Source organism: Mastigoproctus giganteus, chromosome 8, assembly GCF_048544385.1.
Source record: "Mastigoproctus giganteus isolate SK-2022 chromosome 8, ASM4854438v1, whole genome shotgun sequence".
Classification (NCBI taxonomy): Eukaryota; Metazoa; Arthropoda; class Arachnida; order Uropygi; family Thelyphonidae; genus Mastigoproctus; species Mastigoproctus giganteus.
The window spans coordinates 46540613-46553443 of NC_143582.1; the positions used below are offsets into that span (position 1 = coordinate 46540613).

Below are 12831 nucleotides of genomic sequence, written 5' to 3' on the forward strand. Positions count from 1 at the left end.
TACCAACTGCAGTTGTGGACATTAAAATCACAAAGGAAAATTACCTCACCGTTATGAAAGTTGCACTGGAGAAAAATCAAAAAAAAAAGTTCAGAGTGATATGGTGAGTTGAGAGACAGGAAACAAATTTGAAAGATTAGAATACAGAAATTTTGAGCTAAAAGAGATTCCAAAATGGGAGTTCTCTAACAAGGAATAATGAAACAGACATGCAAAAGTATCAAGGGATGGGTGGTAGTCAAGGAACCTAATAGTTGATATTCTGTAAGACAAAGTGAGTGGCTTTAGACTACAGATGGAAATGGAATCACTGAGACTAAAACTGAGGCCATGTACACTTGTGAAATAAATTAGTCTTTGGAAAATCTAGTTCTTTTTGTGCAGGTTTGCTCCATTTATCTGACTTGCAATGCACTGATGTAAGTGAAGTAACAGTTGCTGAGTGGGAACATGCTGGAGTTTTTAGTTGTCATACTCCTGGCAAGATATACCTGGCTGCTTAACATAGCAGTCAGGTGTATATCTTGACATGTGTACAACAATATATACCTCACTCCTTAATATAGCAGCCTTGGTAGCGCTTCCCAACATTCACACCACTCAGATTCCCATTCAAAGCTAGCCAGTATAGACAGCAGTATTATTCTATGTGCATACATTTTATGAGACTAGTACTGTTTTAAACAATGTGTTTTAAAATATGTATAACAATGATTAATGAAATAAAATTTAGTTGAGAATATCAAAAAAATGTTTACTGCACTTTCTTGTGACAATACTTGTGAAAAGTAGGCAACAATGTTTTGCAGAAGTAATGTGGACAAACAATAAAAATTATACAAGATATTTATAAAAATATATAAAACCTTTTGGAATGCAAACCCAAGACATGTTAACAAAAGTGGTGGGTTTGCATTCTTCAGAGAACTTCATGAGTCTAAAATTTTTCAGTGGACATAACTATATATGTGATGTAATCAGCCATTGTTACAATAGAGGTTTTGCTGCATTTTTAAATATATATATATATATAGGGAAATAAATTAAAAACATACCCACCTGATTCAACTGAGCGATGAGAAAACTTTTGCTTATCGGCAGTTGTACATAAAGATGGAAACAAAGTTTTTTGGAATAGTTATATTTTACTTTCTTTACTGTTTAGGATTCGATGATTGTTGCCATCCTCTGTGCATTTATTGTGCAAAAGCAATGGTGGCATATTTTAAACTGATGCTTTGACAAAAAAATTAAGTGGTTTTAAATCTACTAATGTACAGTTCCCATATGAAGTTTTTGCAGATACGTAATAGGAACATTTAACATATAACTTTAAAAATCTTCATTGTCACTTCCTGTTAAAGCTTCAGGAATAGATTCAGTAACAGATTTTACTGCAGAATCACTTGCAAGTGTTTCACTTCCACTAGAAGTTTCAAAGGTATTTGAGTATGTGGATGAAGAAGCATCTGTATTATTTGAAGGAACAACAGGTATAGGTTTTTCTGATGATGTTTTCTTACTAAAACCTTCCTTCTTTCTTTTAAATGTAGAGAGTGAAGAAAGACTTTGAGAAATAGGAGGGTTACACTCATTTACTCTATTGCTCTCCTTATTTGGTGGAATATGTGGTAAGGATACGGAACTTAATTGTACATTAGAGAATGTTGATTTACCAAAACCTTCTTGTTGAATATCTAACACTGGATTTTCTAATTGTAAATAGGACTTGCCAGCCCGTTTCATCACAAATTTGAAGAGGTCATCACCATCCGAGGAAGTAATTTTATGAAGATGATGTAGATCTGATTGTTTTTCAGAATATGGCTGTGTATAATAATTTTCGTCACTGATTCCATCTTCTTTAACTGGCTTACTGCATGTTTCCCTTTGAGTTAATATATCATTTGATACCTTGGATGTTTCTCCACCAAAGTTTACTTTGAATATAGACTGGGGCTGACTGACAATTTCTTCCACCAGTTTCTTAATAGATATTACTGTCTTTTTCATTTTTTTCTTTTCATTGTAGCCAAGTAGGTTCTCTTCTGCTTTAATTTCAGTATGTCGATCAGATAAATCTCCCTGTGGATCTATATCCTGTGTAGAAGACTTGTCATTGCCTAAGAGATGCACTGCTGTTTCACTTGATTTTGCAAGCATATCTTTCCCTGTAAAATCATGATCATTTTCTATCTCCATAGCTACTTCTAATGTTGCATGTTTAGCAGGTACACTGCTACGAATTTTAGGTTTACTACTACTACCAAACTGACTGATTTCATTACCCAATAATTTTTGTTGATCCACAGAAAATGGAATGCTACTGCCTCTAGCAGAATGGTTTGTGGGCTTGTAATCCAAGTTGGATATGTGTAGTTTGTTATGAGAATCCTTAGAAATTACTGTAGGCAATTCAGATTTTTCCAGAAATGCTAGTGCTGAAGAAGCATCAACTTGGTTTACTTTAGCAAGTTCTTGAAGTCTAAAAACAAACAAAATAAATAAATAAAATGAACATGTAAATATACACTGCTATCTTTTTAGAAACATTTCTGTTATATTTAAATGCTTGAGAAACATTTAAATTAAATGTAATATAATTAATTAATTTATTAAATTCATACCAATTATCCATAATATATTTGGGCATTCTCATTCCATGTTAGTAAACCAGTTCAATGTAAACCAAACAATGTCATCTAGTGGGAATTATTTCAAGCCAGTTTAATCAACTATGTCAAAATAATAATTTTAACCCTCCATTTTACAATAAATTGCTATTAAATATACCACTTTATTTTCAGATTCTCTACATTTAAATCTGCTACGAATATAATTTATATAGTGATAAATGTATAATATTCAACATTAATACTAGAAGTGTGGAAATTACCTAAATAAACCTCTTTCCCACCCCCCCCAACAATTCCCCCAAGTCTAAAGTTTATCCACAAGGCTTACGGCATATAATCCCTCCTATCAGGGAACTGTATTACAGTCCCCTGATGGGCAGAATTACAGGCACATACACATTGTGACCTAACTCATGATATTTTCTCAGCATAGTCCTATATTTTTGTAGCAGACGGTCTGGTCGTGTAAACTTAATATCGTTAGTCCCCATATAAGTATATGTACAGTTGTAGTCAATTTGACAAAAACACATTTGCCTGAAGTGTATTTTGAAAAGTTATGATTAGATTACACAGGCCTTATTTGCTTTGTGCACATATGCAATCACAATTCCCATTCTTTCAGAGTTGGAAGGATGGGAATTGTTATTAAGTGAAGGTAAACAGTTCAGATGTGTGAAAAATATTCTTCAGTGCATAAGCATATACTTTAGTATAATTGCTAATTTCCTTCTGTTATCTTATGAAGCAAACAGGGTCATGAGCAATTCCTGAAATATGACACCTAGTACATAAATGGTCTCTGTAGCCAAGTGGTCAGGAGCAGGAGTGCAGCTGTTGTTGTTATTTGGTTTTTAGGAGCATCAGCAACTAAGGCCATATTGCTCCGGGGATATGTGGTGGTCGTTCCCTGACCTTTCCGCATCCTCCGTATTTGGTGGTCACGGGCTCGAACCCCGGTCTAATCAAGAAGCGTGTGCTGCGCACTACCGCTCCTGCCTACCCAGGAGGCGCCAGGAGTGCAGCAGCACATGCTCTAAGTAGACTGGGGTTCAAGCCCCCTGACTGCTAAATATGATCAATCTGCAAACCCACACTGGACCAGTGTGGCAGATTATGGACCATTTCCCTCAATGAATTGTTGAGGAGGCTTCCATCCTGCAGTGGATTGATAATGGCTGCAGTTAGCTTCTTTTTTTAATAATGGAGAGAGCTACCCAGGTACAAACCAACGTAAGCAATGGTCAAGGTGTAGTGCCCACATCGCACGGAAGAATGCCACCCTTCTGAGGGTAATATTATGTGCTTTATGACTCTCACTGACCGGTATAATGGAGGGGACCACCCAGGTACAAACCAATGTAAGCATGAGTTAAGGTGTAGTGCCCACATCACATAGAAGAATGCCACCCTTCTGAGGGCAATATTAGGTGCTATATGACACTCACTGACTGGTACGAATGGTATTAAGGGTAAGTTGCTACAATGGATAAAAGGATGGTTAAGTGGGAGAAGACAGAGGGTGGTAATCAATGGGTGCTGCTCTTCTTGGACTAATGTTATTAGTAGAGTCCCACAGGGTTCGGTGTTAGGTCCACTGTTGTTTTGTATATTTATCAATGATATTGATGAAGGTATATCAGGCTTAATGTCGAAGTCTGCAGATGATACAAAGGTTGGCAGGGTTGTTAATGACAGTAATGGCAGTGTGCTACTGCAACAGGATCTAGATAATTTGGGCAGATGGGCTAAGAAGTGGCAACTGAAGTTTAACTTTGACAAATGCAAAGTACTGCATATGGGTAGAAGTAACCCCAGAGAAACGTACCAACTGTGTGGTACTACACTTAAGGTGGTAGAAAATGAAAAAGACCTGGGAGTAATTGTGCAGTCAGATATGAAGTTTTCTGAGCAATGCAGACAGGCTGCCAGGGCAGGTCATGGGGTTTTGTCAATGATATATAGGAATTTTGCTAGCAGGGAGAAGGAGGTAATTGTCCCTCTGTATAAGGCAATGGTCAGGCCACGCCTTGAGTACTGCGTACAGGACTGGACGCCTCATTTTAGGAAGGATGTAGATTGACTTGAACGTGTACAGAGAAGGGCAACAAGATTGGTGAGGGGAATGAAGGGATCCTCTTACCAAGAGAGGCTTAAGTTCTGCAAATTGCAGTGGCTGGAGACTAGGCACCTGCGCAGTGATCTGATTGAGGTATATAAGGCCTTGAATGGGTTGAGCATGCTGAATTCTGATGGGATCCTTCCACTTGTTCAGATTACGAACCTAAGGGGGCATAAATTCAAATTAAGAAAAGACAGATGTAGAATAGATGTGCGGAAATTTGTCTTTAGCCAGCGGGTGGTTAATTGCTGGAACAAACTTCCATCTGTCGTTGTGGAAGTTGATAGGTTGAATAAATTTAAGGAGGAATTGGACAGGCATTTGGAGGGAATGGTGTGTTTTTTTTTTTTGGCTGATGCTGCATAAGCTCATACACTTGCTTTCTTGCATCACATGCCACTGCTACTACTACTACTACAATACCACTACTTTGCTTATTGGAGACTTGAGTGGTGAACCCATGTTTAGTCTCCAGAACAAAGCTCCAGCAACTACCCCCCATCTCTTCCATCATGCAGTAGGATGACTGATGTCCTTTGAGGTCATGTTGGACATCATGGCGAGATCTAATCTTCCTTATATTTCGAGGGTACAGCTCTGAAATGTGTGCAGGCAGGCTGCTAGATAATTCGCCAGACCAAACCTATTGGTAACTCTCTAGGAGGCTTACGGATCAGCTAGTATATAATCTCGTTGCCTGTACTCTGTCAGACAGTGACTGGAGGGAGTCCAAGTAGTGTGTATGCAGGGGACATTGTCAAGGCTATGTTATGTCAAGGAGCTGGGTATATTCTTGCCATGTGTATGCCATATCCAAAAATTTCATACTTCATATACCCTGTCCTCGGTACCTGGGAGCACCTGGTCAACACAGCTGGAAATGCCGATCCCTGGGGAGTAGTCTACAAAGTTCTTACTAGCAAATTCCCCAGAGGAGAAATCATAAATGCGACTCAAACCTTGCAGGGCACACTAGCTACTACCTCGGAACAGTCTACTGATAACATACTCAACCAGATCTATCATGAACCAGATGCCCCAACCTTACTGGCACTGGTACAGATATATAGAGAAAATGAAGGATACAAAACACAGCAAATAGAACAGCCCTTCACCATGGAGGAATTGCATGCCGCTGCGGCCCTCATAAGGTATAGAAAATGTCTCGGCCCAGATCTTCTGGAGCCGGAAATCATAAAAAAGGTAGTAGACTCCATCACGGAACTGCTCCTTAGATTATACAATGTATGCCTAAGAACAGGCTTACTCAGCTGACTGGAAACTTGTAACCGTGAAGCTCATACCCAAGAATCCTTCAAAGCCTCCAGAATAGCCGTACTCTTATCGGCCAATTACCCTGCTCCCAGTGGCAAGTAAGCTATTTGAAAGGCTGATAGGTAAAAGAATAACTCACCACTACAAAGCAGCTGGACTAACCATGCCAACACAATACGGATTCAAGCAAGGAACTTCGACCATCGACACCCTGAGTGGCCTTTTGAGGGCGGCAGCAGGGTGTGACAAAAAATATTTCCTTGCCATCTCAGTCGATTTTGCTGGGGCGTTCAATGCCATTTGGTGGCCCAGCATACTAGCTAGACTGAGAAGGGCAAACACACCTATGAATTTGTACAAAGTTATGGAATCCTACTTAACCAACGGAGAAATCCAGGTAATAGCACCATAAAATAAGTTGACCAGATCACTCTACAGAGGCTACCCCCAGGGTTCAGTTCTAGGGCCACTGCTCTGGAATATGATCATAGACAAATTCCTGGCCCTGGACCTGGGTGAAGTAAATTCCCAGGCCTTTGCAGATGATCTAATACTGAAAGCCGAGCACAAATGGAAGTCCAAGCACTTAAACTCCTTCAAGACTGGCCACTGTCCACTTCTTAAAAATATCAACTACAAAAACTAAATCTATACTGTTGAAAGGCAGCCTAAACTTAAGAAGACCACAACAAATTAAAATCCATAGCCAGACAATCAAACTAGTCACCTAGGTATCATTCTAGACACCAACCTGTCCTTCCACCCTCATCTCAAATACTTGAGAGAAAAAATAAGAAGATATGCCAGATTAATAGCCAGAATAACAAGAAAGGACTGGGGACTCAAAAAATGCTATAAACTGTACTTTATAGTACAGTGCAAGCTAACACTGTACTATAAAGCCTTCTTCACCCCGGTGATTACGTACGCTTCCCCCCATGTGGTTCCATAGACCCACAACGGTGGTTAACAAAAAGATCTTGGACACCAATGCTTAAAATTCTCCTGGTCATCACCCATGCCTGCCGTATTGTTAGTATGCATGCCCTCCAAATCCTGGCGCAGGTCCTGCCCCTTGACCTAGAAGTTATATGCTGCGGAATGACGTCCCACCTGACCTAGCAGGGAACAGAAGAGAAGAAAGGACCAGACTTGAGAATCATGTGCAGCAGGCATGGCAGGAAAGGTGGTCTGCTTCAACAAAAGGGGAAATTAGCAGGAAGTTCCTGCCTACAGTTGGACACGTATATCCTAGAGCCCCCTCTTGGTTCCACCCAGGTGTATTTACAACATTTCTCCTGACGGGCCATGGTGCCTTCAATGCCAAGTTAACCAATTTTTGAATAACCGAAGATCCCCTTTGCACATGTGGAGAGACAGAAACATGGTCCCACATTATGTACAGCTGCGACCATTACGAGGATCTCCGCTGTCGACGTATGACGGAACTCACATATCTACCAGTAGGACTGGAGCATCACCTTCTAGACTCGAGGGAGGAGTTTCTGGCCTTCACGAAGTTTGCTTAAGAGGTGTTTTCTAGGCGGAGGACACTTATTGCTATTCATCACAACTAAAGCCAGTAACTGAATAAAACAACTCAACGTAATTGAACAGAAACATTCAAACAGAAAGACTGAGCTAACCACACTAAGGCCCTTCTGCAAGAGGACCGGGACCAGACAGGGAATTGACGCAGTCCACTGATCACCTGTCTCAAGATCCCTCTGCGGCAGAAGACACCAGTGATCACCAAGTCAGACTTGACTCTACACATCTCCTGAACCTGACACCAGTGGCTGTGACCTCTGAGACAAACTCACCGGACATGACTATTGCTGCAGCTTCCTGCCAAGGCCTTTGGCCTCCCCATACCAGTGCACTCTTGCATGATACTTTCTTCCTTTTTTTTTTTTTTTTTTTCCTTGTTAGTTGTTGGCGCATTAGCTTCTAGGGCCATAACACACCTCCCAAAGTTTTTTTTGCATTTTACTGTGATCCAAGCCCAAGGCGGGAATCAAACCCACGACCTTTGGGTTTCCAGGCAGGCACTTTACCTACCTGGCTAGCCCGGATGGCACTTTCTTCCTACTTCCTGGGTGGTGGGAGGAGAAGTCGATTGTATCCTCCCCTCCTTGCCACCCCATTTTCTTCCCTCTGGTAGGGCATGGGCATGCCTCACTGACCATATGGGGTCTCCTTCTCTATTGACCCCACCTCTGTCTTACCCCTCCACAGTCTTCAGTCTCCACCACCCTCTCTCTAACTTTGCGACTGCATCTAATGAAACCAAAATTATTCCAAACCCACACTAAAAAACTTAAGTCAACCATGCAACAACCCTATTACCATTGGGCCTACCCACTTTCAGCATAAATTATAGTAACTTTTTTTCTTTTTTTTAAGGTCCTAGCCACTGAAATCTCAGAAAATTAGGTAGCAGAACCTGCCAGAGTAAATATAACTATACTGGTTTTACCTGGTCTGCCTCCACGGGGCCAAGTGTGGGCAACGGTGGGTTCCATTAGGGTCCCAATGGATAAAAGGCCAGATGAGCAATGGTACAAATAAACACAATATCCATACACTTTTAAATCTCTAGCCTTTACAGTGTACTGTATCACACAACAGTGGATACTATGCGGAGATGGAGGAAACCCCTGGTGCCATTTGATCCGAAAACATCATGAATTGTCAAACTAATAGAACACACTTATCTGCGAAAAGATCTAAACCTCCCAAACATCATGTCATTGAAAATATTCTTGCAGGGGAGAAATCCTTTATTCCACACTCTACCTTATAATCTGGTCCTTTATCTTAACCTTCTTTTTCTAATAAATGTGCTAAGGGCTGTTCAAGATAAAAATGTTGCATATCACAACTGGCTTGTATAAAAATCTCCAGGTTCACTTTCTGCCCGCACCAAAGCTCGCAACAAATGTAAAGCGGTTATTAATCGGTCCAAACTAGATTTCAAACAGGCTAAAAGTAGAAAACTTACCAGAAAAAAATTCTGGTCTCTTGCCAAAGCTACTGGTCACAACCTTGCTCATCTCTATTCCCACATCTGTCAAAACCAAATGGTTCTATTGCCACTTCACCCAAAGATAAAGGTGACCTGCTAGCAACCTACTTTTCTTTGAACTCTTGTATTGATAATCTTGGTAAACCACATCCTACCATTCCTAGTGACGCCTCCATAACCAGGCGGGCAGGAGCAGCAGTGTATAGCACATGCTTCTTGATTAGACAGGGGTTCGAGCCCATGACCACCAAATATGGAGGATGCAGAAAGGTCAGGGATTGACAACCACATATTCCCGGAGCAATATGGCCTTAGTTGCTAATGCTCCTAAAAACCAAACAACAACCATTCCCAGTATACTCCATTTAATGCCTCCTGTGGACGTCCATCAAAAGGTTGTCAGAAGGATTTTGAACAACCTTGATGCTAAGAGAGGTCCAGGTCCTGATGGTACTTCTCCACTTGTTCTCAAAACCTGTGCTCGTGAAATTACTTCTGTTCTGTGTTGCCTTTTTTCTTGTTCTTATTCCACTGCGTTTTCCCTTCTGCTTGGAAATTTGCTCTTATCCAACCAGTTCCTAAAAAGGTGACAATCCCTCCGTTCCAATTATTGTCCCATTGCAATTACTTCTACTATTTCTAAAGTAATGGAGAAATCAATTAACCACCACCTCTTAAACTATCTAGAAACCTTCCATCTGATCAATGATCACCATTATGGATTCCGTGTTGATGTACTGGTGATATTCTGGTTTATGTTACCCATTCATGGACAAATTCAATGGAAAAGATTGGCAAAACTCAAGCAGTTGCATTTGACATTTCAAAGGCTTTTGATTGTGTTTGGCATAAAGGTCTTCTAAATAAGTTTCTATCTTATAGTTTGCCAACTGTTTTTTGTAATTGGGTTTTCTCTCTGACCACTCACTGCAGGTGATGGTAGATGGCTCTGTCTTCTAACGTCTCCACTAATGCTGGTGTTCCCCAAGGTTCATTTCTTTCTCCCACTCTTTTCTTGTATATTAATGATTCTCTTCCATTGACTAGAAATCCTATCTGTAGTTTTGCTGATGATAGCACACTGCATTCCACCTTCCAGTTTTAGAAACCTTGTCCTGCACAAACAGCTTCAACTTCTCAAATAAACACTACCAATTCCTTAAATGATAATCTCCAGTGATGATTTAGTTGATTTCAATCCTTCTAAAACTCAGTCCTGTTTTATATCTCACAAAAAGGATTGCGAGATATAAGACAGGACTGTTATGCTTATCTTCAATGACACTCTGATTTCTAGGCAAGATCATATATCTCTATTGGGAATTATCCTGACTTCTAATCTCTCTTTGCATATGCATATTACAAATATTGCTTCCTCTGCATCTAAAAAAGCTGGGTTTTCTCTTTCACTCTCAGTGTTACTTTTCTTCCAAACAGCTGTTCACTCTGTGCAAATTATAAATTTGCCCTACCATGGAATATTATTTCCGCTTCTGGGGTGGTGCCCCAAAACCTTTCTCAGGCTTCTAGATTCCATTCAAAAGAGGGAAGTTAGGTTAATTAATGACTCATCTCTAACAGAGTCTCCACTCTCTGTCTCATAGATGTTCTGTTTCTGGTACATGTCTTTTCTATAGAAATATACTTCTATGGGCAATGTTTTTCTGAACTGGCTTCTATAATTATCGCTCTCACTTCCAAAGCAGTCTGAACACATGCCATAACCAGTCAACATCATTTTACTGCCAACTTCAAACTCACAGAACCAACTTTTCTTCTTCCTCGTTTATTCATTCAACTTCCATTTTATGGACAACCTTCTTTCTTATGTATTTTCTGAAAATTACAATCTACAGAAATTGAAGTCTAATATCAACAAGTATCTTCTTTCATCTTGTACTAAGTACTATAAGTTCTAATACCTCAAAAGCTTTAGTAAATTCTAGACATATATTATGTCAAAGTTGTTACCTGCATCCAAACTGCTTAATCACTACATGATACAGTAATTTAATAGAATGGGCAAGCATGACCTTTCCTTAGTGAAAATGTGCTAGAATCTATTCAAGATAATCATTCTTGACATCCTTCACCATAATCAGTCCTTGAGTGTGTCATAGACATTCTCTCAGATAAGCCAAACTGTGCTTGCTACCTTGGAGTCAAAAATGCTGATGCAACTGATATTTGGATGACATCAGGGCTGCTGCAAGTGGGTAGGCGAGGTAAGCATCGCTTACGGGTGGCACTTCAGGAGGGCACCAAAACGTTTTTGACATATACGAGTCGGGCCTCTGTTTAACGAACTTATTTATAGAGAAATTTTCTATTTAGCGATATATTTTTAAAATTCCCCTGGGTAATTACATTTATAACAGTTTTATTAGAAAGAAGATAATTTCCATATAACGAACGGATTACGAGAGACTTTACTGGGAACGCATTGTTCCTATTGAGGCTATTTAGTCAATTAGTGCTGCTGCTAAGCATGAATAAAGAGCCAAGGAATTACCATTCTACAACTTAGTATTACTCTTAAAATCTATCCAACTGCTTGTCCCACATACCCAGAAGTCGCGCTGGTCATCTGACTGATTTTATACAATCAGCGCGACTTCCATTGTTTACCAGTATTCAACACGACAGTCAAATAATTTATTTGAAATAAATACAGTACATGAAATTGCAGGCACATTAATTTGCTTATCCGGATCTATGTTTCATATTTATATTTTGCAGTTATAAAACCTTTTTCTTCAAGTTCCCTGTCCTCAGGCAGGTTCAGGGCTTCACTGATGCCATGCTTATCTAGCTTGTGCTATAATTTTAATTCCTGCATAATTTCCTCTTACCATCCAATCCATCATTCCAAATCTCCTTCTCCCAACAGTTCTCTTCCCACACATCGATCCCTCAATCCCTTTCCTCAGCACGTATTTCTCCTCTCAATACATGTCCTATAAAGTTATTTTGTCTCCTCCTTAATTCTTTACAAACATTTTCTCTTCTACTTTCCACAAACTTATTCTCACACTGTCCACCCATTTCACCCTTTCCATTCTCTTCCACACCCACATCTCGAAAGCTTCTAGGCGTCTAATCTCCTCTTTCCCAGTGTTCAAGTCTCGGAGCCATATAAGTACAACAGTCCATATTAATATTTTCATCATTTGCTTTCTGAATTCCCCCTTGAAATTTCTTCTGAATAGTTCTTTCCTATAACTAAATGCTTCTTTCCCATTGCAATTGTTGTTTTTATTTCTTCCAGGCTTTTCCCAATTTCTGTTATTATGCTTCCCAAGTATATGTATCTGTCACAATATTATTCCATCTAATGTTGTATTGAGTCTTCTTCCTGGCCTCTTTGAAATTAACATTACCTTGGTTTTATTGCTGTTAATCTTCATATTTTACTCCTTTATTGTGCTATTCAAGATGTCCAAGGAGCTCTGTAATTCTTCATTATTTGCAATCAATATCTAGTCATCTACAAATCTTATTGTCTTTATCTTCCCCCTTCCTACCTTTACACCTCCTTTCTGCTCTTCTTTGAACTCTTTCATCAGTGCTTCTGCATATAAATCAAATAGTACAGGAGATATGGAACATCCTTGCCTTACACTCCTACCAATGGGAAATCACGGAATATTTTCAAGAAAATAGAACAGAGGAAGCATTCCAAAAAATTCTCGATTCGGCTAATAATATGGCTACTATCACTGGCATTGTCGCTTTGTTTTCAGAAGTAAGCACTGTAAGGAAAAGATTGA

At 39.7% G+C, this 12831-nt stretch overlaps 1 protein-coding gene across 1 annotated transcript in view; it reads right to left on the reverse strand.

The window, feature by feature from the left end:
- Positions 1–1332: 1332 nt before the first annotated feature.
- Positions 1333–12831, reverse strand: part of LOC150081507 (centrosomal protein of 78 kDa) — a 206933-nt gene continuing 195434 nt past the window's right edge. The window contains exon 13 of the mRNA XM_090380226.1: positions 1333–2485. Coding sequence (XP_090236352.1) covers positions 1333–2485 — 1153 coding nt within the window. The remainder of the gene's footprint in view (positions 2486–12831) is intronic.